Consider the following 27,168-nt stretch of genomic DNA (forward strand, 5'->3'; position numbering starts at 1 on the left):
CTGGGCCAAATTCAGGATGTTCCTACTACAGTACTATATAAAACCCTTAACAACTTGGGACCATTTTACTTGCAAGACTGCCTTGTCTCATATGTGCCCACTTGAGCTACAGGTGCCACATAATGCTCATTCTGCCCTTTTAAGAAATTGTTCTTTTAGTGTGGTACCACCTACTCTTTGGAACTCTCTGCTTTACTGTACTCCTTTCAGCGCCTGCTTAAAACTTTACTGTTTAGGCAAACCTTTCCAGACATCTCAATGTTGATCTCTTTTAATCTTTTTACTTAGTAGCTGTTTTAATTATTTAAAATATGTTTTTAATACTTGTTTTTAACTGTTTTACTGTTATCTTTAATGTTTTTTTTATAAACCGTGTAGAGGTCTTTATATTCAAGCGGTATATAAATTTTGTTAAATAAATAAAAATAAATAAATTATAAGTTATAATTTATAACTATATTGTTGGGGTGGGTGACAAGCCCAGTGTTGTTATATTGATATTGCTGGGGGGGGAGGGCTGGGAAAGAATAGTTCTGATACCCCTGCAGTGTAGTTCAGTGTTGTTATCCAATCTTTTAGAATGTGGTGTGAGGTGTGTGTGTGTGTGTGTGTGTGTGTGTGTGTGTGTGTGTAGGGAAATGTAGTTGGGGAAAATGGGGGTCTTGTAGGTAGTTCAGTGGATTCTGGGTGCACAATCACCCTGAAAGGAAAGTGTCAGTCATTCCTCCTCCAGTGCCACTTCTGAAATAAACTTCACAGCCCTCCATCTGCATTTCCCTAAAAAAAACAAAAACTTGAAACAGCCACTCTTAGTTTGAACAGTGATTTCAAATGCTGCAGTACAAGTTATCTGCACTGCACCTCCCTGTGCATGGGTGGATGGACGGACGGATGGGCTCATTCAGCCCTTGAGGTCCTAGCAAAACCGCTGCATGGGGAGGGGGTTGGCCTGGTCTACAGGGCTGGCCCCAGGCATGCCAGGGCCCTTGGGTACCAGCCTGCCCTGGGCCCCTCTGCTCCCCTTCTGCGATCCATGGAACTTAAGCATCCACGGATCGCAAGGCAGGAGCTTTTGCGCTGCCCGCCATCCCCCGCTATCCCCCCGCTTCACCTACCTTTCCATTGTTTTTTGCGGCGCGCACAGGTTTGCCATCAATCAAGATGGTGGCCAAGGTTTCCCTAAGGGTCTGAAGCCTCTGCTGCCATCTTGGTTGATGGCAGCAATGTGCGTGTCACGTGTAGCATGCATGCGTGCCACCAACCAAGATGGCGGCAGAGGCTTCAGCCCCTTAAGGAAACCTCAGCCGCCATCTTGATTGATGGCAAATCTGCACGCCGCAAAAAACAATGGAAAGGTAGGTAAAGCGGGGGGATAGAAGGGGGATGGCGGTCCGCGGATGCTTCCGCGAATCGCGCAAGGAGAGTGGAGGGGCCCCTGTAGCTCCAGAGGCCCTCGGGCCAGTGCCCCACCTGGCCACCCTTTAGAACCAGCCCTGCTGGTCTAGCTGGGAGACTGAAGCTTGTTAGGGGAGCCGAGTGAAAGAGCCTTCTTTGTATAGGAGCTTAATAAACTGTGACTGCAAGTTTGGAAAGCAGACTGGGAAGAGGAAGGTAATTTGGGTGAGTGAGTGCCTACTACCATTTGCTGCCCACATGACAGTATAGTGCTCTAAAAGCCACCATTCCATAATGCAACAGGTACTGCAGCGTGCAAGGAATGTTAGAAATCGGGACAGAAGCGCTATCATTAAAATCTGTAAAACTAATCCAATAAACCCCATGTCTGAATGCAGCCTTAGCGTAAAAATAGACATGGCAAGGATGAAGACAGAAGCCCTGTTCAGGCATTTGCCTAACAAAATGAGGGCTAAAAGGGTAGATTGGGGCAGGGATGTGCACAGAAGCCCCACCCCAATGTTCTCAGGCACACATGCTCTTTAGATCTTCATGCATTTAGCACAAACACCTGCAGATCAGGATCTATCAGGATCCCTAGAAACCCCCTGATCACAGGGACGTTTCTAAGTGCATTCAAGAGAACCAAAAGATCAAATGCCACCTTTTTAGCCCTCACATGTTCAGATTAATGTCTGAACAAGAGGTAGAAATGTTAAGTGTGGTGGAAGTGATTTGAACACATATTCTCTGTCTTGAAAACAAATGCCTTGGAATGCAGTGAATGTGTGTCGAAAAACACTTCCTCCACACTTCAGAATGCTATAATTCTCTTCACATTAAGTGATTAGTACACACATTTACTGCATTTCAATATATTTGCTTTCAGAATACCTAAAGCGAATCTAAAAAAATGTAACATGAGCATCGAGAACTGGGAAGTCTTGGCCCATGAACGTCCCAAATGGAGGTCGGCTATTATGAAAGGTACTACGGACTTCAAAAAAGCACAAATACAGGGCGAATGGGACAAACAAGCTAAGCGGAAGGCACATCAAACAAATCCTCATCGTGACCATCTTCCATCTGAAAACCCATGTCCTCACTGTGGGAGGCTGTGTGGATCCAGAACTGGACTCCACAGACACTTACAGAACCACTGTTAAAGACCTTATCTTAGAAGACAATCCTACTTGGCCACGAGTGATTGCCAACGAATGAAACCTGACTGTGTATTCAAACCACTATACGTCAGAATGTAAGCCCATCTTAGGGTAGAGACACACTTATTGTTCTGCCAGTACCAGTGTGTCTCTTCCTCTCTTTTCTGAATACAGGGGCACACAATGCTAGTCACATCCCAACCCCTTTTACTGTAAAACCTCATGGGATCAGCTTGAGTGTTTTTTTATTATTATTTCATTTCAAAGAGATTTCGCAACTGATCGGCAGATCAACCTGTTGCCCCTGCAGGTGTGGCCAATAGAAATGCTCTGCTGTAGGTAACTAGTGTGCTCACAGCCTTAGTGTTAACTACATTTTCCATTCTCCTAGGTTGCTTTTTGTATTTGACACATGAGAGATGTGTCATAATGTTTTAAATATGATGCAGGTTTCCCTATAAGCATTGCTCTGGGCTCATAAACCTACAACTTGCTCCCACTGACCTGGCACATACCCTGTGCTAGTTCCCACAAATAAATTATTGCATACAAAGGAAACAACTTCAGAGACATTTCAAAATTTAATATCATTCTGGATGCAGAAAGCTGAATTGCGCAACTGGTGTTATCAAAAAATAAGTCCCGCAGTCAGGATTGATCCCATTTTAATCTAAAAAGGACCCAGATGCAGCTTTCAACAAATGAAATATCATATGAGCCTCTCATGGTTATTGTGTAATGAAGAAAGAAAAAGATAAAAAGAGCAATGAAAATTATTGCAGTGCCTCATACATTCGTATTTTTAATTTTCTATGCATCTACAAATGCTAAAAAGAAAGTGTCTAGAAAATCGTATTTTAAAAATGCTATTTTACAGCTAAGCTAATTTATTGCTGTACAACTGTGTACCACATTACCTTTCTTTCAGGGTCTGGAACTGTAACAGTTTCCCACATAGCAAACACAGAGCATATAATGGAAGTGCAGCCTTCCATGAGCACTGCAAATCCAGCTGTGTTCCAAACACAACCTGAATTTGACCTCCAAGGGCTTCAGGCTCCCCAACCCATTAACTACCCTGCTAAGACTGCCTGTTATTATGGCTTATATGAGAGTGTTTCCTCTTATTTGACTGCGTGTCTGCTGGGAGCCAGGCTAGGCTTAGAAAATGTTCTGAAGGCACATGATGCAGCTTCCTGCTGAAGCTAAGTGGGCCTGAACCTGAATACTGCCTGGATGGGAGGGATCAAATGTCGGCTGTTCTGACCTCTCTGGAAGAAGAGTAGAGGACAATTGTTAATAGGAGATCATCACATCATTCCAGTGATCCAGAAATGAATGGTCCCTTTCCCTGTCTGATAGCTTCCATCTCATGAAGCAAGTGTGAAATGACAGTGTGCATTTTATTGTATTGTAAATCACTTTGGAACAAAATTTTAAATTATTTTATTATTATTATTATTATTATTTTAATAATAGCAGCAGGAATTACACCATTAAAGCCCACTGAAATCAAAATAGTTTAAAATACTATTCTGTATGGTATTCTGCTATTCTGCCTACCAATACACTGTAGTATTTAATCATCTTTAAATCTCTGGAGCAAAAATCATGGCATTTCTGTTTCCTGCCATCAGTAGTGTAGTGGCAAATTCAGAAGTGCAGGGTCCCTTCATAATAGTCACAGCCCTTCTAAAATCATACAACCTTCTAAAATGATAGAATAATCTGGCCAGGCTTGAATTCTGCTTTCTGGTTCTCTATCACTGTCATCATTTCTCCTTTCTCACTGTCAGAGATATTGCTTGAATGAATGAATTCAGTGTCTATATGTTTATCTCCTGCTGCTACCAAATTGCTTGATGATGTAGACGGGATGTCATCATCAGGATTCACTGTCTCTTCTTCTGCAGTTACAGAATTCTCACTCTCAACAACATGGCTTTTTGAAGTAGAAACTAATAGGAACTCCTTCCATTCTGATTAGCTCCAATCAGCAGGAAAGGACAAGGAAGCATGTTAGAAGACACTTCTCAGTGGCTAATACACTCTCCTTTCATGCTGATTGGCTCCTTGGATGCTGGAGACATAGTGACCCTGCTGAGACCCTGCTCTCAAAATAGTAAAGGGCGTAAGACCCCCTGAGACCCTGGACAACTACACCCCTGCCTGTCATTCATCTATGTTTGTTCTGAGTCTAACAGGTGACCCCTCTTCACTTTCTGGCAGCCTTTTCAAAAACCATTCACTGATTTTGTTTGTGTTCATGTTCCCAAGGACATGCTTCTGTTTTCAGATAAGCACATTTCCTCAGTACTGAACACATTGCTGCTGGCAGTACAGGCATACCACGCTTTAACATACGCAATGGGACCGGCGCGTGTATGTAAAGTGAAAATGTACTTGAAGTGAAGCAATTCTCTATGCATGTACTGCACTGCAATCGCCACTAGATGGCAGCAGCGTCATGCCATTAAGTGTCCGTAATTGCAAAGCACGCGTACATTAAGCGGGGTATGGTGGTGTATGGAGCATGCACGTTATAGCAAGGCGACGTTAAGTGAAGCAACGTTAAGTGGGGTATGCCTGTATGTAGTTCTTTCCCTAGCTAGCATGGGACATTGTGATTTGAGAGCCATCTGTATAAACCTCATTTACAGGACACTCCTGAAACTGGCTAAGCTAAAGGGCACTCTACAGCCAGAACCTTGATTTTTCTAGGAACTAAATAGAACCTTGTGACAATAACATGAGAGTATATACGAGGCTCAAACTTTATATAGCAGGCATGCTTATGTAAAGCCAGGTCTACCCCATCAAATGTAAATGAGAAGGATTGGAGTCGTTCTCTGAGTTTTAGAATCCACAGACCACAGTGCAGGTATGAATGCCGCAACTAAGTGGCTAGTAAGTGGCGTGATAATGGCCTTCTGTCCACATGCTTTTTATTTTCATACATAAGCCACATCCGCTGGGGAATGGCCACATAGATAAATTGCTCCAGTGTAGCTGCATACATCTGCTCTGTGTGCAGAAGGTAGAGCTGGAGGAGAATATCCGCTAAATTTGACTTAGTACAGGATTCCGACTGAATTCGACAGTCCACTATCTTTTCAGACCGGCACTGATTTCTTGCACAGGGCTGCGGCTGTAATCAGCATGGATATCCTTTTTGAATTTGTTTCCTGATTTTACGTAATTATCTTTGTAATTTCATCTAAGGTGATGCATTTGTAACACTGTGTAGGTGTGATAAAAAGGAAAAATAAGCCACGCGGAACACCGTGCTAATTTGCACAGGCAATTATGTTAAAATTATGCAATTTTTTCACAACTAAAACAGCGGATCGAACTGGCAAGCAAGCGGGAACAGAAGAAGGGTAGATTGGGATGGAAAGACGGACTGTCGGAATGCAAGCAGATCGGAACTAAGCAGCGAACCCCACCCCTAGCAGAAGGTCCCAGGTTTAATTCCTGGCACCTCCCGGCAGGGCTCGAACTGTCTCATCTGAAACCCTAGAGATCCACTGCCAGTCAGTGTACACAATACTAAACTGGATAGACTGATGGTCGGGCTTGATATTAGGCAGCTTCATTTGCAGCCCTTGGTGAGTGTGGAGTGAGGGATGATTCCCTGTTCCTTTAGCAGGTACACACTGATGATGTCTGCATTGACATAGCAACTCCTTGCCCACAACGAAAAACAAAACAAATAATGGAAATCAGAATGATATACAACTACACAAAGCAACTTCTTTCCTCAGTAACAAGCTAAATGCAAAATATATATTACTTACAAGATACCTAAATAAACAGAACTTCAGCAGTTACTGTACAATGTTCAAGGCAGAAACAATAAACTGTAATCGAGCTGTGTTGTCGTCATGTGTTGGACAAGGTGACACCGTTCACAGTTTTCTTATACCATCTAATTTGGTCTGAATCCATTTTAATTTGCCCAGTAAACAGAAAAATAGAGGCTAAGGGGTAAATAAGTAGAGACCAAGCAAGCCCCCTTTGCCTTTTCTTGGATGATTCTATCTACCTGCATGTGTAATAACTGCTCCCATTTGCAAACAGAAGCAATTTCTACTGCAGCTTACAAGGGCTGGATTTTTCCTCCAGCTAATTCATTTTCCTTCTTAGCTGTGTATTTATGCTGGATGGGGACGCTTTTAAGGATGCATGAATCTAATTACATAAAACAACAACAGAGACAGTGCACTCTGACACATATTCCCTTTACAGCCAGAACCTTGATTTTCTGGGAACTAAATCCCCATAATGAAGGGAATAGTGCTGAGTGCTGTTGTGACTGTTCTACATCCTTCATTATACCCTCAGAGTGCACCCAAGTAGTGACTGAATTGCCCAGTTTAAAGATTTCACAGCACATGCAGCATCTCTCAGTCAATGTTGAGCAAATAATTCAGTTATGCACTTGAGGCATAAAAAATGGCAGTGCTGCACACTGCTGTCCCCTGCTCTGTGTTCTGCAAGCAAGCAAGCCACAACAACAAACCTTATACAGAAATAATAGACAAAGCAGTGATCAGATATAGTATACCTTTAAATGCCATCGGAATAGAAAGGAGTGTCTGTATCATTACAGATATTAATGGAAGAGAAAGTAGGCAGGATGGCAGAAGCCAATTTCTTAATGATCCCTAATGGGAAATTATCTGATTAGTATACCAAATGTAGTATGTATCTAGTATATTTTGACATATCACATCCAGAATTTATGTTTAAAGTTCTTATAACAACAGAGCTGTTGCACAGTCCTCTAGCAAGTTCTCAATGGTGCGTGAGCAGAAGAACCCCATCCCCCTCTCCTCTCCCCCCCCACTCTCTACTGACATTTTTAAAATTGTTTGTATAAAATGCTGGCACCGCACTGGCATAAGAACATAAGAAGAGCCTGCTGGATCAGGCCAGTGGCCCATCTAGTTCAGCATCCTGTTCTCACAGTGGCCAACCAGGTGCCTGGGGGAAGCCCGCAAGCAGGACCCGAGTGCAAGAACACTCTCCCCTCCTGAGGCTTCCAGCAACTGGTTTTCAGAAGCATGCTGCCTCTGACTAGGGTGGTAGAGCACAGCCATCACGGCTAGTAGCCATTGATAGCCCTGTCCTCCATGAATTTGTCTAATCTTCTTTTAAAGCCGTCCAAGCTGGTGGCCATTACTGCATCTTGTGGGAGCAAATTCCATAGTTTGCCTAAGCGCTGAGTAAAGAAGTACTTCCTTTTGTCTGTCCTGAATCTTCCAACATTCAGCTTCTTTGAATGTCCACGAGTTCTAGTATTATGAGAGAGGGAGAAAAACCTTTCTCTATCCACTTTCTCAATGCCATGCATAATTTTATACACTAATATCATGTCTCCTCTGACCCGCCTTTTCTCTAAACTAAAAAGCCCCAAATGCTGCAACCTTTCCTCATAAGGGAGTCGCTCCATCCCCTTGATCATTCTGGTTGCCCTCTTCTGAACCTTTTCCAACTCTATAATATCCTTTTTGAGATGAGGCAACCAGAACTGTACACAGTATTCCAAATGCGGCCGCACCATAGATTTATACAACGGCATTATGATATCGGCTATTTTATTTTCAATACCTTTCCTAATTATCGCTAGCATGGAATTTGCCTTTTTCACAGCTGCCGCACACTGGGTCGACATTTTCATCGTGCTGTCCACTACAACCCCGAGGTCTCTCTCCTGGTCGGTCACCGCCAGTTCAGACCCCATGAGCATATATGTGAAATTCAGATTTTTTGCTCCAATATGCATAATTTTACACTTGTTTATATTGAATTGCATTTGCCATTTTTCTGCCCATTCACTCAGTTTGGAGAGACCTTTTTGGAGCTCTTCACAATCCCTTTTTGTTTTAACAACCCTGAACAATTTAGTGTCGTCAGCAAACTTGGCCACTTCACTGCTCACTCCTAATTCTAGGTCATTAATGAACAAGTTGAAAAGTACAGGTCCCAATACCGATCCTTGAGGGACTCCACTTTCTACAGCCCTCCATTGGGAGAACTGTCCGTTTATTCCTACTCTCTGCTTTCTGCTTCTTAACCAATTCCTTATCCACAAGAGGACCTCTCCTCTTATTCCGTGACTGCTAAGCTTCCTCAGAAGTCTTTGGTGGTGTACCTTGTCAAACGCTTTTTGAAAGTCTAAGTACACTATGTCCACTGGACAACCCCTTTTCTAGAAACTGGGTCCACTACAGGCCTCCAACTTGGTTTTTCTGATTTAAGCGCCTTCATCTTTTTTCAGAAGTGCTCTATTTCCTAACTTTAGTTTACTGATATACAAAATTTCCATTCCTTCTTTGGCCAATCAAGTTCAGTTTAAATTTATGTCCCCTTTAATTTGCTAGGTTTCTTTCCCCCCTTAAATTTCAGTTTCTCAGACAGGACTAAACTGCTACTAGAACAGAAAGCAGCCATTTTACAATCTAAACACAAAACACTTTTTATAAAACACAAAATGGCTGAATTGCTTTAATTCCTTCACAGTGTAGTTGCACAATTTTTGAGAATGTGATAAAATCCTTAATGTTCTCCCTGTATGAAAAGATCAGTCAACAAATATGAGGTGAAGAGCAGGCTTTAAAATGGCTGAAAAAAGAAAAAGAAAAAAATTGCTAGATCAAATTTAATTTCAAAAACATTCTAAAACGAGGCAATATATATCTGTGACGTGAGAAGTAAAGCAGAAAATATTAGCTGCTGTCTTGCATGAGAGCTACAGCCTACAGGTGCCTTTGCTTAATTTATGACTCCTGACAAAATAACCACCTAAGGAAGTAGTTTTCTTCTACTTTGTACTCTGTATTTAATGAGGCCCCTAGGAAATAACACAACTGAAATACATGGGGTTGTAGAGAACTAAGTCCTACTCAAAGTAGACCCATTGAAATTAATGAGGCTAAGTTAGCCATGTTTATTAACTTCAATAGGTCTATTCGCATTCAATATCACCCACACTGTCTGAATTGCACTGGGCAAATCATTACTATAAGGCATACAAAGCATCAAATAAGGGCATTCACTGGAGTCCCCTTCAGGTATTCAGCCTCTGCACACCACCTTTTGCATGTGGAGCCCCCTCCACGGAGGCAAACAGAAACCCTTCGGAGGCAAGGAGTTGCATGCAGCACTGGAATCTCACTCGCAGGAAATTGCTACACTGGGCTATTTGCACGGGTTGTGTTTTATCTCTCTCTTTATTGAAAACCTTAGAAACCAGCTGAATGCATTGGAAGCCATGAGGGAGACAGAGAAAGAGCATGAGGGAGAAAAGAGAAATTCTCCTAACAATTCAGGTGGGAATAAGTCCCACCATGTGAGACACGGATAGGATTACACACTTTAACACTGCACTGAATGCAAGGAAGGACATATCCTCCTTTCCAAAGTTTCATTTGAATAGGACCTTACCCGAACAGACAGCACCAACCCTTACTCTCAATGCCAGGGCCCATCCTCAGGATGTGGGAAATAATGGTTAAAATAAGAGTGCATAAGTAAAATATCATGGCTGGATTAAAATGGTGCAATTGCACCTGGGATCATGGTTGCAACAGGGTCCAGACTCTGAGCTTCCATTTTTTTAAAAAAAAGAAAGTCAATCAGCCTCCTATAAAGAAAGTTAGGAAGCAAAAGATTTAGGCAGATGAGCCATTTCGGTAGCTCCTGCCTTTCAGTCTTTTAGCCAATGAGTAAAGCCAGAGCCATGAGCGAGTGAGTTGTTTCCACCCCAGGAAACAGGAATCCCTGGGTCCTAAACAACTTCTATTTTCCCATTCCCTTTAGTGCACTTTCTGTCTCATTTTCTAATCCATGGAATCTCTATAGTTTGCTCAGGTCTGGCAGCAGCGGTCAACCAAATAAAAGAAAAAGCGCCCTATCTACATTTGTAATATATACAGCCTTGTTTATCCTAAATGTTTTGGGTATCTCTCTCCCCGACCAAAGCAATCTAATAAATGGGGAGAAAATCTGGAGCTTTGGAGATAGGCAGTGATTTATAGTGTTCTGTGTGAACAAGTTTAAGAGTTTGGCTATGTATAATCTGGACAGAGTTAGACTTCACATGTTCAGGCGTGTGACAGAAGTCATTCTGTGCAAAGTGAGAATGGTGTGGAAAAGAGATAGCGGATATTAAAACTTTGAATAATTATTGAATTATTATTCATTATTATTTTTTAATCCAATCTTTATTAATTTTACACCATTATTAAACATAATCAAAACATCACATATAAATCATACAACATTAACAAATTTAATAATTTAAGATAAACTCATACTAGTTGGTATTACAGCTCATTTATGGAATTCAACTTTTAAAGCCAGGATGTTTTCATCTACAATTTTCAGTATACTGCTTATCTTACTTGTGCTTCTTCTTTCCCTTTTCTTTTTGGGTATGGGATAAACCAGAAAAGAGAGGGGGAAAGACCCATTTAAACGAACCATATCCATCTATACGCTGGCAAAGGAACTTGATCGTATTCTTCCTGGTTCATGTATTGTACAGAATCATACCAAGTCAAAATAAATTTATCTCTTTTACTTTGACCTCTAGGGACTCTGTATTTTTTGGGTTAGTTTATCTAACAACGCTTCATTTTAGACCAGCTTATACCAATATTCTATGTTAGCTCCGGATAAGGCCTTCCAAAAGTGTGCGACTGTGAAACGTGCCACGTATAGTAAATGTGTCATGCTTTATTTTGCAGATCTGAATTATCATCTATGAACAAATTTAAGATAGCCAAATGTGGAGTAGCATTAATTTGTTGATTTGCTATTTTGTTTATTTCCTGGAATATGTATATCCAAAATATTTGTACTCTGGGGTATTCCCACCACAGCTGGATCTATTTCTATCTGTAATTCATGTTCCCAATATCTTTTCAAACTTTCTGTCAAATTACATTTGACAAATTACGCATTGCCAAGGTTAACCTGTTTGATTCACCCTTTATGACATCACTAATACCTCAAAGCAAGTCAGTTTTCTTGTTGCACTTTCTTTTACTCCCCTAGGCATTAAAAACGGTTTTAATTGTCTTCAGAGTAGCCATGGAAGGTCAGTCTCTCCCAATTTATTCCATATGTCCCCCTCCAAAATAAGATTACTATTTACATAAAAACCTTTTATATGATAAAGTCCCGTGGCACACCACCCTCTAATATCATATGTTCAGCATGTATTATAAAAACTGGGGTGGTGTGCGAGGGGAATAAATGGTGAAATTGTCGGTGTTGATATATTCATCCTCAACTATTAAATATAGTTTCTGTAAAACCAATTTTTCACTTTCAGCCCTTTAAACTTTTGCTTTACAAAACAGTATGAGGACAATGGGACTTGTTCTTATGTGCCCTCAAGTCGATTATGACTTATGGCAACCCTATGAATCAGCGACCTCCAACAGCATCTGTTATAAACCACCTTGTTCAGATGTTGTAAGTTCAGGTCTGTGGCTTCCTTTATGGAATCAATCCATCTCTTGTTTGGTCTTCCTCTTTTTCTCCTCCCTTTTGTTTTTCACAGCATTATTGTCTTTTCTAGTGAATCCTGTCTTCTCATTATGTGACCACAGCATGATAACCTCAGTTTCATCATTTTCGTTTCTAATGATAATTCTCGTTTAATTTGTTCTAACACCCAATTATTGGTCTTTTCCACAGTCCATGGTATCTGCAAAGTTCTCCTCCAACACCATATTTCAAATGAGTTGATTTTACTCGTACCCACTTTTTTCACTGTCCAACTTTCACATCCATACATAGAGATCAGGAATACCGTGGTCTGAATGATCCTGACTTTGGTGTTCCGTGATACATCTTTGTATTTGATAACCTTTTCTAGTTTTCTCTCACAGCTGCCCTCCCCAGTCCTAGCCTTCTTCTGATTTCTTGACTATTGTCTCCATTTTGGTTAATGATTGTGCCAAGGTATTGATAATCCTTGACAAGTTCAATGTCCTCATTGTCAACTTTAAAGTTATGTAAATCTTCTGTTGTCATTACTTTAGTCTTCTTGACATTCAGCTGTAGTCCCGCATTTGTGCTTTCCTCTTTAACGTTCAACAGCATTCGTTTCAAATCATTACTGGCTTCTGCTAGTAGTATGGTATTGACTTCATATCTTAAATTATTGATATTTCTCCCTCCAATTTTCACACCTCCTTCATCTTGGTCCAATGCCACTTTCCGTATGATATGTTCTAAATATAGATTAAACAAATAGAGTGATAAAATAAACTGCTGTCTCACACTCTTTCCGATGGGGAACCAATCGGTTTCTCCATATTCTGTCCTTACAGTAGCCTCTTGTCCAAAGTACAGGTTGCGCATCAGGACTATCTAATGCTGTGGCACCCCCATTTCTTTTAAAGCATTCCATAGTTTTTCATTATCTACACAATCAAAGGCTTTGCTGTAATCTATAAAGCACAGGGTGATTTTTTCTGAAATTCCTTTGTCCATTCCATTATCCAAAGTATGTTTGTGATATGATCTCTGGTGCCTCTTCCCTTTCTGAATCCAGCTTGGATGTCTGGCATTTCTCGCTCCATATATGGTAAGAGCCTCTGTTGTAGAATCTTGAGCATTACTTTACTTGCATGGGATATTGAGGCAATAGTTCGATAATTACTGTATTCCCTGGGATCCCCTTTCTTTGGAATTGGGATATATATTGAACACTTCCAGTCTGTGGACCATTGTTTAGTTTTCCATATTTCTTGACAAATGTTTGTCAAAATTTGGACAGATTCAGTCTCAGTAGCTTGTAGTAACTCTATTGGTATGCCGTTCCTAGTGATTAGTTTCTTCCAAGTACTTTAAGAACAGCTTTCACCTCACATTCTAAAATTTCTGGTTCTTCATCATACGATTCTTCTGCGAATGAATCTGTCATCCTGGCATCTCTTTTATAGAGTTCTTCAGTGTATTGCTTCCATCTTCCTTTTATTTCATCTACAAACAAATTTACTCTAATTTGTTGTGTGACTGACTGTCCATGTGTTTATGGGTTCATCAGCAAGGTGGTTTACTGTGTGTTTGGTGCTATTCACATCTCCTTTCTTCAGTGTACTGCTTCCATCTTCCTTTTATTTCATCTCGGTTAGTCAGTGGGTTCCCCTGTTGATTATTCAACATCCCTACTTTTGGTTTAAATTTCCCTTTCATTTCTCTAATCTTTTAGAATAGGGCTCTTGTTCTACCTCTTTTCTTGTCCTCTTCTATTTCTATACAATAACTATTGTAATAGTTCTTTGTCCCTACATACTAGTCACTGTATTATTGCATTTAGGGTTCTGACCATGTTTCTATCTCCTTTTCCTTTTGCTTTCCTTCTTTCTGTAACCATTTTAAGAGTTTCTTCAGTCATTGATTGCGGTCTTTTTAACTAGCGGTATTGTCTTTTTGCATTCTTCACTGATAATGTCTCTGACTTCAATCCATAGTTCTTCTGGTTCTCTATCAACTAAGTTTAAAGCCTCAAATCTGTTCCTTATTTGATCTTTATATTCTTCTGGAACATTATTTAAATTGTATTTTGGCATTATGATTGCTTTGTTGTTCTTCTTTAGCTTTCCTCTGATGTTCGATATTACCAGTTCGTTATCTCTACTGCAGTCTGCTCCAGGTCTTGTTTTCACAGAAAGTATGGAACTTCTCTATCTTCTGCTACCAATTGTATAATCAATTTGATGCTCATATTGACATTTGATTATGTCCATGTGTACAGTCGTCTTTTCGGTTGCTCAAAAAAATGTGTTTGCAAGAAACAAATTATTGGCTTCACAGAATTTAATAAGTCTTTCTCCTGCTCCATTTCTGACTCCTAAGCCCCATTTCCACACAATTTCTAGTTTCTCTGTTCCCTGCTTTTGCATTCCAGTCCCCCATGATTATCAGCACATCTTGTTTTGGTGTGTGATCAATTTCTTTCTCTACTTCTGCGTAAAATCTCTCCAGTTCCTCTTCTTCTGCATTTGCCTTTGGAGCATAGACTTGGATGATGGTTATATTAATAGGTTCCTGTTTAATCTCATTAATATCACTTGCTCAGACCTTTCATTATAGCGCCTAATTGCTTTTGCTACATCACTTCTCACTATTAAAGCAACCCCGTTTCTTCTTAATTTCTCATTTCCTGCGTAAAATATTTTGTAGTTGCCTGATTGAAAATGTCCAATTCCTGTCCATTTTAATTCATTCACGCTAAGTATTGCAATATTGATGTGTTCCATTTCTTGCTTGACAATTTCTAACTTTCCCTGGTTCATGCTTCTCACATTCAATGTACCTATTGTGTACATCGTACAACTCGAGACTCTCCTTTCACATCTGTGCGCATCAGCCTCTGGGCTTCCTTTCGGCTTTGACCCAGTGGCATTATTAGTCACAGCGCTACTCGTACTTGTCCTTTGTTCTTCCCCAGTAGTTCGCTGAGTGCCATCTGACCTGGGGGTCTCATCTTCCAGCACTATCTCGTGTTGCATTTTGGATACTCTCTTCATAGGGTTTTCATGATAAGAGGTATTCAGAGGTGGTTTACTATTGCCTTTCTATTAGTTTGGATGCATCTTAGGCTGGTGTCTCAGCTTTGACCATTCCGCCTTGGGTGATCCTGCTAGGAGTTTAGGCTCTTGGTCAGTATCTTTGTTGATTTGTATAAAAATATTTTTATATGTTTTTAAATGATTTAAATTGAATGTGGTCTTTAAAAATGTTATTTTTATGTATATGGCCACTGTGTTGTCTCCATGACACTAATTTGGGTTTGTTTGAATGTTTTTAGCTCCTGAGGAAGGAAAGCATTTCTGAAACAGAGCATTTCAATAAATCTCCACTCAGCACCAGAGCCAGTCTCTCTCCACTTCTTGATCTTCGTTTGGTGCTTTCCCCCTTTTTGTTTCTGCTACTATTGCAAATAATCAATGGAGCAATACTTATTAACACTTGGGTCTACTCTTTGGTTCAGGATCCAGACCAGAGGTTGCCAACCTTTTGGGAACAGATGCCACATTTCAAATATTGGGAAAGTGCTGCGGGTATCAGTCACAAAATGGCTGCGATGGGGCATGGTATAACACAAAATGGCTGCCACAGGGGGTGTGGCATAAAAAATTAGGGAGTAGTCATAGGAATTTTCCCATAATTGTATTTCCATACTAGAAAAGGCTTGACCTGTTTAATTTTTGCCTGCCATACAGCTGTTAAAGGCATAAGAACCCCTGTTTTTCCCCAATGCCAACCCTAAACCAAAGCCTAGGCTGCTACCCTATGCCCACCTACCTGGAAGTAAGCCCCATTAAACACAAAGAGACTTAGTTCTAAGTAGACATGTATATCATTGTAATGTAAGTTAACTATACAGTGTATTTTTAATGAGTCCCTGGTCAAAGCAGGACACAAGCCAAACCCTCTCTGCAAAATTTTCACAGTTGCCTTTTGGGGGGAGGGAGATTCGTTAACATTCACCCACACTTATTGTGTAGTAATATTTGCAGAAAATATTTTCTAGGCTCTCCTTGATCTCAGGTGAACTCAACAGAGGAAAGATGAATCCTGGTTGCTAGAGAAAAAGGAAGGGCATACTATAGAGATTCCAAGGACTAGAAAAAAAGAGAAGCAGGAAAAATGCACTGAAAGGGAGAACAAAACAGCCGCTCCTTAGGATCCCAGTGATTTCTGTTGCCTGGTTTCCAAACAACTCACTTGTCAATCACAGCTCTGACTTCACTCATTAGCTAGTAACGCTGACAGGCAGGAGCAGCCAGGCTGGCTGATTTCACAGAAATCGCTTAGAAGCATACTTGCACAGTTTGCTCCATGATTTTCTTTTTAGGAGGGCTAGAGACTTTCTTTAAAAAAAACAACTTAGATTCTGGGCTACCTGCTGGGGATTTCACTGAAAGCCTTTGTGGGAACCATCGTGCCCGTGGTTGACAGGATGGTGACCTGTTTTAGAAAATGCCCTCTCTTTTGCTGACACTGATGTCATAACAGCAATGGAGAAAAAACAGAAATTCAGTAAGCCAATAAAAGGCCTGCTCTTAATTGCTTTTTCTGCTTCATACTCCGTGACTTCCTGGTGGGAACAACACTTCAGGTCACAGATTTTAAAAGCAGCTCAGCTGTTCTTTTTCAGCTTGGAGCACTCTCTTTATGCCAGAGTGAAATTCAGGATGTGCCATTAGTTTAAACGGAATAAGCATCAACAGGATATATACCTCTTTGCTTAGGTGAAACTCCATTTGAATCCAATGGAAGTTTGATCCATGTAACTGAGAACAGGCTTTAATGCTAAAGGTTCAGAACTGCTGCTATGTCACACAAATTCAGAGTGCAACTGTGTGGAAGGAATTAAGGATTTGGTGGCTTACCAATTAACTTCTTTATCCTTCTTAAAACTTATTATGGCATCATCTTCTGAAACTCTCATTGATTAACTCACTGATTCCTTCAGTAAAGCACTTTGGCCAAAGCTTTTGTGGACCACTAAATTAAATGAATGGTTTAGTGACCCACCTATTGGAAATAATAAATTGAGCAAACCAATTATACAGAAGATGTATATCTGAAACTCAGATCAGAGGCACTTTATTCCAGTCAGAGTGAGAGCTGCAACTGCTGAATATGCCTGTTAGCAGCTAATTAATGCATGATGAGACACAGGTGTGACACTGTGGCAATGACACAGCAAAACCAAAGGTTTGGTTGGTTCATTTTAGCGCAATGGCATGAAATGGGTCAATTGCCTAACAAAACAGTATATTAATTTGATGGGGGGTGAATACATGAGTTCATGAACTTGAGCAACAGAGCACAAAATTACAAGTGAAACTGAAAATAAAGAGCTTTAATTATGACATTATATATAGGAGGCATTGCACTGACCACAAGATTCAGTTCGGGCCTCGATTTGGCATTTCAGGAAACAATCCACCTTGGTCTGAAGTACTTCAAAAGCTGCCCAATTTGGCTCAGTGTTAGTCTGAGCTCACTTTTGTTTCTTCCCCACAGCTATAACTTTTATAACTTTTTTTTTGAGAGTAGTGGATGAAATGTACCAGGAAAGTAACCCCCCAGAACAGATAAAACAAATAGGTCTAGGGACTTTGTGCTATGTAAGTTTGATTTAAACATATTGGGATGGAATTGGGTGAAATTTGCAGGCAAGTTCATTCCTCCTGAGAGCATGAATCCTGCCAGATTTCAGAAGGATAGCTGTAAAAACCTTCCTGCAAGGATAGCTATTATCGGTTTTTGGTGAGTAAAAAAAGGAATGAATTAGGGCTCAACAACATGCTTCTTTTACCTTCACGTTCCATTTGCATCATCCACTGTTCCTGCTTAAAGGTAGCTACCAATCACTTTTTCCATTCACACAAGTAGGCATTCCTCTGAGGAGGATTAGTCTCACTGTTTCCTTGTGGCCCCGCCCTCTAATTATACATTTCCACTCCATATGGTTGCTAAGGTGACTGAGCATGCTTAGTCTGTTCTACCAGCTGCAGTAGGTTCCTTTTAAAAAAAACCCATAAGTGCGAATATCTGTGTTCTCCCTGGTAGGATGCAGTTGAAATACAAATCTTTGTTTGAGCAGTATTATGCTTTTGCACACAAGTCAGGAGGAAAAGAAAACAAAGGCATAATTTGCAACAACATAAAAACGGCCAGCAGAATGGAGAAGACCAACTGGATGTTGCTTGTCAGTCTACAGGAAATAAAATGAACAAAGGGAGGAGGAGGGAGCAGGCATGGAAAGGGGAACAATTGACACACCCACCTAAAAGTATTGGGGCAAATGTCTGCAAGCACTAGAGAAAGGAAGACTTTTTTTCTTCCTTTTTTGTATTATTAGTGGATTGGATTAGTACAGATTTACAGGGTGAAAACTGTGTGATAGCTTCTGTTTGCCAGTAACGTTATGTGAACCATTGAAATTTAAAGGAGAAGAGAGTAGTACCAAACACACAGTAAAACATGGTGTAGATGAGCCCTCAATCTGCCCTGGTGTTTTGTGGCAATTGATTTGAAAACCGCAGACTTGCCCTAGGGCAGCGTTTCCCAACTAGTGAGTCACCAGATGTTGTTGGACCACAACTCCCATCATCAATCTCAGCCAGCATTGCCAATGGTCAGGAAAGATGGGAATTGTGGTCCAACAACATCTGGTGGCCCACTAGTTGGGAAACGCTGCCCTAGGGTGAGAAAACTTCCAAAAGGCAAATAGGTCTAGGCGGTTTTATCCTAGACATCTTTAGAGTTTTGGGGCAAGAAACTGTAAAATCACTCCCCTTGATTATAAGTTGGACTTGTCAGTCATGAAGGAGGTCTCCCTCCCTATCCTGGTATCTTCTTTAAACTTAGAGACATAAGTTTCACTCTTATAAAGATGCTCCTTCCCCTGATAAAATTATTATCTCTGAGCTGCCAGTCATGAAGGAGCACCCTCTCTCCCCTCTTGAACTTGACATTTTCCTTAAGCTAGAAACATATGTTTTTATTTTGCAAAGCTTCTCCCTCTCCACCCACCCCCTGGTGTTTTCCATGTATCAAGGCATCAATCTCTCCCAGCTGTGCCCACCTGGGTACTCGGTTCAGCATCTGGGTAGATCCAAGGGTCAGGGAGGGGGAATCACTGTGGTCTATAGAAGTTCCATCCCTCTTGTTAGGCACCCTATCCAGGTGGCTAATGGTCTGGAGTGTCTCCACATTGCGTTGGGTCAGCGAGACAGACTGGGAATACTGTTGGTGTACCGTCCACCCTGCTGCCCAACAGCCTCCCTAACTGAGCTGACAGAGGTGGTCGCGGATTTATTGTTGCGATCCCCCAAGCTCTTGGTATTGGGGGATCTCAACATTCATGCCGAGACCGCTTTGTCTGGGGCGGCTCAGGACTTCATGACCTCCATGACAGCCATGGGGCTATCTCAATTTGTTACTGGCCCTACGCATATCTCGGGGCACACTCTAGACTTAATTTTTGCCACTGGTTAGGGGATGGTGATCTGGGATTGAGGGATTTTACATCTATTCCTTTGTCATGGACAGATCACCGCCTATTGAGGTTTAGACTCACAATGTTTTCTCCCCTCTGCAAGGGTGGAGGACCAATTAAGATGGTCCATCTCCGGAGACTAATGAATCCTGAGGGTTTTCAGAAGGCTCTGGGGAGTTTTCCGGCTGATAAAACTGACGCTCCTGTCGAAACCCTGGTCACTCTGTGGAATACGGAAATGACCCGGGCAGCTGACGTGATCGCCCCGGTGCGCCCTCTCCTTTGCAGAGCTCAATTGGCTCCTTGGTATACCCCGGAGCTAAGAATGATGAAGCAAGAAAGGAGACAGCTTGAGTGCAAATGGAGACGAACTCCCGACGGCTGTAACCATGCTCTTGTGAAGGTCTCTAACAAGCTCTATGTGAAGGCGGTGAGGGCAGCAAAGAAGCAGTACTTTGCTGCCTCCATTCAGTCATCTTCTAACCGCCCAGCGGAACTTTATAAAGTTGTTCGGGGACTTTTACACTCTGGTCCTCAGAACGCAATAATACCATCAACAGCCCGCTGTAATGAGTTTGCGAGACACTTCCAAGATAAGATCACGAACATCCGTCGGGACCTTGACTCCAACATTGTAGCAGTTGAACCTAATGAGGTGTCCGGAGCACAGTCCTGTCCTGTTTTATTGGATGAATTTCAGTTGGTACAGCTCGAGGATGTGGACAAGGTGCTTGGACAGGTGCGGGCAACCACTTCTGCTCTGGATCCTTGCCCCTCGTGGCTAATAAAAGCTAGCAGGAATGGAACAGCCGGCTGGGCCAAGGAGGTGATTAATGCCTCTTTACGAGAGGGAGTGGTACCACCCTGCCTGAAGCAGGCGGTGGTGAGACCGCTCCTAAAAAAACCCTCCTTGGACCCTGATAACCTTGACAACTATAGACCGGTAGCAAATGTTCCATTCCTGGGCAAGGTTTTAGAGTGTGTGGTCGCTCGCCAGCTCCAGGCTCTCTTGGATGAAACTGATTATCTGGATCCATTTCAATCCGGCTTTCGGCCGGGGTTTGGTACAGAAACAGCCTTGGTCGCCCTGTATGATGACCTGTGCCTGGAGAAAGACAGAGGGAGTGTAACTCTGTTGGTTCTCCTTGATCTCTCAGTGGCTTTTGATACCATCGACCATGGTATCCTTCTGGGGCGACTCACGGATTTAGGAGTTGGAGGCACTGTTTGGCAGTGGCTGTGCTCCTATCTTGAGAATCGTCTCCAGAAGGTAATGCTTGGGGAACATTACTCGAGTCCCTGGGTACTCCAATATGGGGTCCCACAGGGTTCAGTTCTGTCCCCCATGCTCTTTAATATCTATATGAAGCCGCTGGGTGAGGTCATTAGGAGATTTGGAGTGCGTTTCCAGCAATATGCTGATGATACGCAACTCTACTTCTCCTTTTCATCTTCTTCAGGTGAGGCTGTTAATGTACTAAACCGCTGCCTGGCCGCGATAATGGACTGGATGAGAGCTAATAAACTGAGACTCAATCCTGACAAGACTGAGATGCTGTTGGTGGGGGGGCTCTCTGCCCAGATGGTTAATGTCCGACCTACCCTAGATGGGGTTACACTCCCCCTAAAGGAGCAGGTCCGTAGTTTGGGGGTCTTATTAGATCCGCTCCTGTCACTGGAGGCTCAGGTAGCCTCGGTGGCACGGAATGCGTTCTACCAGCTTCGGCTGGTAGCCCAACTACGACCCTATCTGGACAGGGAGAACCTCGCCATAGTTATCCATGCTCTGGTAACCTCTAGATTGGACTACTGTAATGCACTCTACGTTGGGTTACCTTTGAAGACGGTTCGGAAACTTCAGCTGGTGCAGAATGCTGCGGCCAGAGTTCTTACTTGGACTAAAAAATCTGACCATATAACACCTGTCCTGGCCCAACTGCACTGGCTACCAATATGTTTCCGGGCCAGATTCAAAGTGTTGGTTCTTACCTATAAAGCCCTTAACGGCATCGGACCGCAATACCTGGTGGAACGCCTCTCCCGCTATGTACCTACCCATTCGCTACGCTCGACGTCGAAGGCCCTTCTCCAGGTTCCAACTCACAGGGAGGCCCGGAGAGCAATAACTAGATCTAGGGCCTTCTCAGTGGTGGCCCCCGAATTATGGAATGCCCTCCCTGACGAGATACGCCTGGCGCCTTCTTTGTTATCTTTTCGGCACCAGGTAAAGACCTACCTCTTTGCCCAGGCATTTTAATCTTAATTTTAATTTTAATTGTAATCTTATTTTAATCTTTGTCTTCACCTTGCTTTTAAAATGTTTTTATAGTTGTATTGTACCCTCATTCACCTGTATTTTAATGTGGTTTTATTCTGTTGTACACCACCCTGAGAGCTTGTCGCTAAAGGGCGATCTAAAAGTACAATAAATAAATAAAAATAAAATAAATAAATGTATGATAAACTAAGGGACATAGTTTCATTTTAGTAAATGCTTGTCTGCAGCATTTTTTTAAATGTCAGGATCATGGAGGAGCCACAGAGTGGTTCAGGGATCCCTACTTTGACTGAGGTAGCTTTGTACAGATTCTCCTTTGCTTCAGGAAAGTTAAAAATCCATATGAGGCACTCTCCTCAGCTCAGGATTTGGAATGTGTCAGAAACCAATGCACATTCCAAATATGTATAATTGAAAATATGATCCATACAGTATCACAGCCATAAAAAGCATCCTCCATGCCCCTTCAGCAGGGTCTCTATGTGTCCAGCATCCTATGAGCCAATCAGCATGAAAGGAGAGGGTATTAGCCACTGAGAAGAGTCTTCTAACTTGCTTCCTTGTCCTTTCCTGCTGATTGGAGCCAATCAGAGTGAAAGGAGGTGAGTCAGCCACTGAGAAGACTTTTTTCAATAACTAATTGCTTTAGGTTTTAATCTTAATGTTCTCACCATAGATCTGCCAAATTTAATCCCGGACAGGTATTTGGTGCATTTAGTAGTTATATAGAAGGAAGAAAGGTTTTCTACTGTGGTGAAGAAAAAATAGTAGATGATAATATCATCCAGTATTTTCACCTTTACACAACTGCCCAGTTCTATATTTAATATAGCAAGCCTATTAGCAATAATAAAAGAGATTTCTCCCTTCCCCCACCCCCAATTAAAGCCACTGTGGCCATGTTGGCTATGGCCACAATCCTGTTCTCCCACATGGAGGCCAAAAAGCACAACCTCTATGCCAATGAAGACTAGCGAGGAGAAACAAACTGCACAACCAAGCTGCCATCCATAGTAACTTTACACTTGTGAAATCTTTTCCAAGAGAAGCCTGCCAAGCTCAGCGGACTTAAAGAATTTTGGGTTCTGCCTGGCAATTGGGATCAACTTACAGATCTTGACTGGCTGCATTCAGTCATGGGATTTATTGCATAGTTGTTCTGATTATAACGGTAGCACTTCTGTCCCGATTTCTAACATTCCTTTCACACTGCAGAACCTGTTGTGTTAAGGAACCGTGGCTTTTTCGGCCGATATACACCATGTCCCACTAAACTTAATTCATACCAGTGGGGGCGGTGTGACACAACAATGAATATTACTGACAATGGTTTAGTCATCTGGGATCTCGAGGGGGATCTTATACCCCTTACATTTTGGTGAGCAGGGTTCCAGCAGGGTTTCTATGTGTCCAGTATCCTATGAGCCAATCAGCATGAAAGGAGTGGGTATTAGCCACTGAGAAGAGTCTTCTAACTTGCTTCCTTGTCCTTTCCTACTGATTGGAGCCAATCAGAGTGAAAGGAGGTGAGTCAGCCATTGAGAAGACTTTTTTCAATAACTAACACTTTCCCCTTTCATGATTATTGGCTCCTAGAGATGTCTGTTGTGGGAGAAGGCATTAACAAGGATCTCATTCTCAACCCAGAAGCAAAAAAGAGAGGATAAGGGGGTTGTGGCTGTGACTATCAAGAAAGGGCTCTGTACTTCTAAATTTGCCACTGCACTACTGGTCACTGATCACGTTGCTACTCCCCCACCCTTTCCGCACATGCACACTTCTTTTTCTCCATGATTCCTCCATGAAAATGGTGGGAAAGACCTTTATGCTGGTATACTGCCCCAAATGTTCCCGCTTTACTCCCGTGATTTTCTGGGTTAACGAGGTTGCAAGTGGATTATTTCTGGAAACAATTAAGATGGAAATGAGTGCTAAACTTCCACTATATTCTGCTAGGTTTACAGAAGTAGTTTTTACTAAGGCTATGTTCTGTAATTAGCTGACACCCGAGGCCCAAGCCGAACTGGGCCTCCTCAGCCGAGTGGGGTTCAGATAGCCCCAGATCGCTACAGGTTAGGTATGGCAGCTCAGAATGACCCAGGACTATAAGAGGGCGGGGTATCGGGAGGGTGAGCAACAGCATCCAATGCCGGGCACCAGCCTCTGGAGGGAGGAGGCTGCAAAGCTCTTATGTAGCTCTGTGATGGTCTATTCCATGTCCTACCTTCAAAGCCAGTAGGTGAAGGAAGGGGCCAGTGTCGGGCAGGCTTAGCCCTAAGGCCTGGCCTTGACCCTGCCCTGCTCAAGCAGAGGTGGGAGGAGGAATCTCCCTCCCATTGCTCCAGGGGGTGTGCGCCACCCCACAAACACATAGTGCTGGTTGCACTCACTTGCAGTTCTTGGATGGTGCTGGTTGCACCCACCTGCCCTCTGGTTGGGGGAGAAGGAGACGTAGCATCTCCTTTCCCCACTCTTGACCATATTTTTAATTTTTAAAAACCCCTTAGCCCCGCTCCTGAATAACTCTGGAGACAGATCTGGGACGGGGTGCGTAGTCCCATCTTTTGGGACAGGACAGAATGGTTCTCCTCAGGGCCCACAGTTCGAGGCCATGGGGCAAATTGGGAGGGCTATACACAGCACTAGTGTTTACATCGTGTGAAAGATCAAATCAAATGCAGAAATTATCAGGTAAGGAAATGTCAGGAAAATGAAATAAAGTGCTATCCAAATGCAGTCATTATCTGCTAATGATTGTTGTCTGATCGGATTCTCTTTTCTTCAGTCTATGTATTTTTAAAAAGACACAGTCTACGCTATAATTGCATTTTATGTATTGTAATGCTAGTGGTTTCATTTGCTATGATCCACCCTGAGTTCCTTTGGGAAGAATGGAAGGAATTGCAATTTTAAAACCAAACCAAACCACTAAGCAATGAACAAGAGAGGGCAGGGAGGAGAAGGCAGGGAGCCCTGCTGTGCAATGCAAACACTAGCCACCAATCAGCCTGGACATGAATTGATGTTGCCAGGCTTTGCTGATGGCAGGAGGCTGCTGCACAAGTGTGACATTTAGGCTGTAAACACACTAGTCACCAGAACAAAGTATTTCCATTAGCCATACCTGGAGGGGGAATGGGTTGATTTGCCGATCAATTGCAAAATCTCTTTGAAGCTGAATTAAAAAAAACACTCAAGCTGCTCCGACCAGGTTTTACAGTAGAAGGGGTGGGGTTTGATTAGTGTCATGTGCCCCTGCTTTCAGAAGGGAGAGATGGTGACGAACTGGAACAGGCAGAACTCTGTGATTCTATCTATACACTGCATGGCTTGGCCTCCCTCCTCTTCCCTATACTTTGCTCACTGTACAGCAGCAGCCACCTGATGGCATGATTCCCCTCATGCGTTTTGACCGTCTAAGGCCCTCCACTTCTTCCTGAAATGGAAATGGTCTGCCTTCAAGTCAATCCCAACTTATGGCTACCCTATGAATAGGGTTTTCCTGGTAAGCGGTATTCAGAGGGGGTTTACCATTGCCGCCCTCTGAGGCTAGTCCTCCCCAGCTGGCTAGGGCCTGCTCAGCTTGCCACAGCTGCACAAGCCAGCCCCTTTCCTGTCCACAACTGCCAGCTGGGGGGCAACTGGGCTCCTTGGAACTATGCAGCTTGCCCACGGCTGCACAGGTGGCAGGGCACGTACCCCTGAGCCACTCCCTGTGGGGGTGATCTTTAGCTGGCCCTTGACACCCAGGAGACACGAGCGGGGATTTGAACTCACAGACTCTGGACTCGCAGCCAGGCTCTCCTCCCCACTCTGCTATATCAGCTGTTTGCAAGGCATTAAACAAACTAAATTGCCACTGTGTGGACTTTGCCTAATCCCTGGTAAGAGGGGAGGCCTGCTAGCTACACAGCAGGGATGATCAGATGGTTGCTGTCTATGCAGTGGGACATGCGTGGCACAATTGTGACCCAACAAGAGAGCTATGCATGCATGGAGCTTCTGAATTTTGAGGGCAGGGAGACAATGTGTGCATACCTGACCCCTGCCGTGCTTGTATGCATGTAGCAGAGCATCTACAACACTCCCTCCTCCCGTTCCTGGTGGAAGCAGCATCATGGCTGTTATGTTCTAATAATATAAGAATATTGAAATCAATCCAATCCTTAACTGAAACAAAGCAATTTTGTATTCCAGTGGGGACACTACACCTCCTTAATCTTAAGCCTCATCTGAAAAGTGTGAGGAGATGCATTTTACCTGAGCGTGTAAAATAAGAATGGGAAGATAAATGACAATCTGCAGTAATTATTTTGGCCCCTGTTTCGCAAGATTTTTAAGAAATGTTGTTTAGAAATTTTCTTCAAACCACAGTTCTTTACCAGAACAATCCTAAATTGTTTTCTGATGAAGGCTGCTGGAACTCAGACCATTATCTGGTACCCAACTGTTCCTCTGCTTTGTTTATTCATATTCAAGAGGTTCTTTAACAGAGAGTGTATTCAGGTTTCAAACAAGAAGATGGACAATTATGAACAATACAGCGGAAATGCTGGCTCCAAGGAGAAGAGAAGATTCACCTGGAGCTCATACCCTCACCTGTTGTTGCACTGGATACTGTTGGCCACTGCTGTTCCGGTCCTCCAGGTCCTCCACGTAAGCCGCCTGCCTCCTCCATGTGCACAGCACTAAACAAATGTACACAGTGATTAGATTATACAGTTCTCAGCAAAACCATGTGGCATTGCCAGTTTCCCTGTATGCACAATGTCACCTCCAAAAGTATTGTTGAAGGATCTAACCAATGTTTCATTCTGCAAAATGTACAATAGTGGACTTTCATTCTATATCTGCATTCCACAACTTAATTCAAGGGCATTGTGTTGCATAAATGTTACTTTTACTGAATGGTTTGTTTCCATTAATGAGATGTGACCTGTCTAACATAGCTGGGAAATTACTAAATCCCAGCAGTGTTTTTGCCATACTATTGAAGTAAATAATAAAACACTGGCCTGTCAGTTCCAGGCATCCTTCAGCTTGTTACCATTAACCAAATTTACAGCAAGTATTCTGCTGTAATTTATGAAACCCATCAGTGATTGCACCTTATGCCTCTGGCTGGAAGAAACAGAGGGCAGCAGGAAACAGTGCACAGAATCTGTTTCTGACACATCATATGGTGAACATTCTGCTATGAGACCAGCAAATGTAACTCCCACACATTATTAAAGTGTAAACTCAAGAGGCAATGACAAAAAGGAAATGCGGGTAAAGAAATCAATATA

General features: G+C 42.5%; 1 protein-coding gene across 4 annotated transcripts in view; it reads right to left on the reverse strand.

Moving 5' to 3' along the window:
- LOC133365104 (protocadherin alpha-2-like) overlaps nucleotides 1-27,168 on the reverse strand; it is a 235,821-nt gene that overhangs the window by 36,531 nt on the left and 172,122 nt on the right. For all 4 annotated transcript variants that reach the window (XM_061586530.1, XM_061586512.1, XM_061586521.1 and 1 more), the window contains exon 3: nucleotides 26,480-26,568. In XM_061586530.1, the coding sequence (XP_061442514.1) occupies nucleotides 26,480-26,568 (89 nt within the window). The remainder of the gene's footprint in view (nucleotides 1-26,479; nucleotides 26,569-27,168) is intronic.

Source organism: Rhineura floridana, chromosome 1 (assembly GCF_030035675.1).
Source record: "Rhineura floridana isolate rRhiFlo1 chromosome 1, rRhiFlo1.hap2, whole genome shotgun sequence".
In the NCBI taxonomy this organism is placed as follows: domain Eukaryota; kingdom Metazoa; phylum Chordata; class Lepidosauria; order Squamata; family Rhineuridae; genus Rhineura; species Rhineura floridana.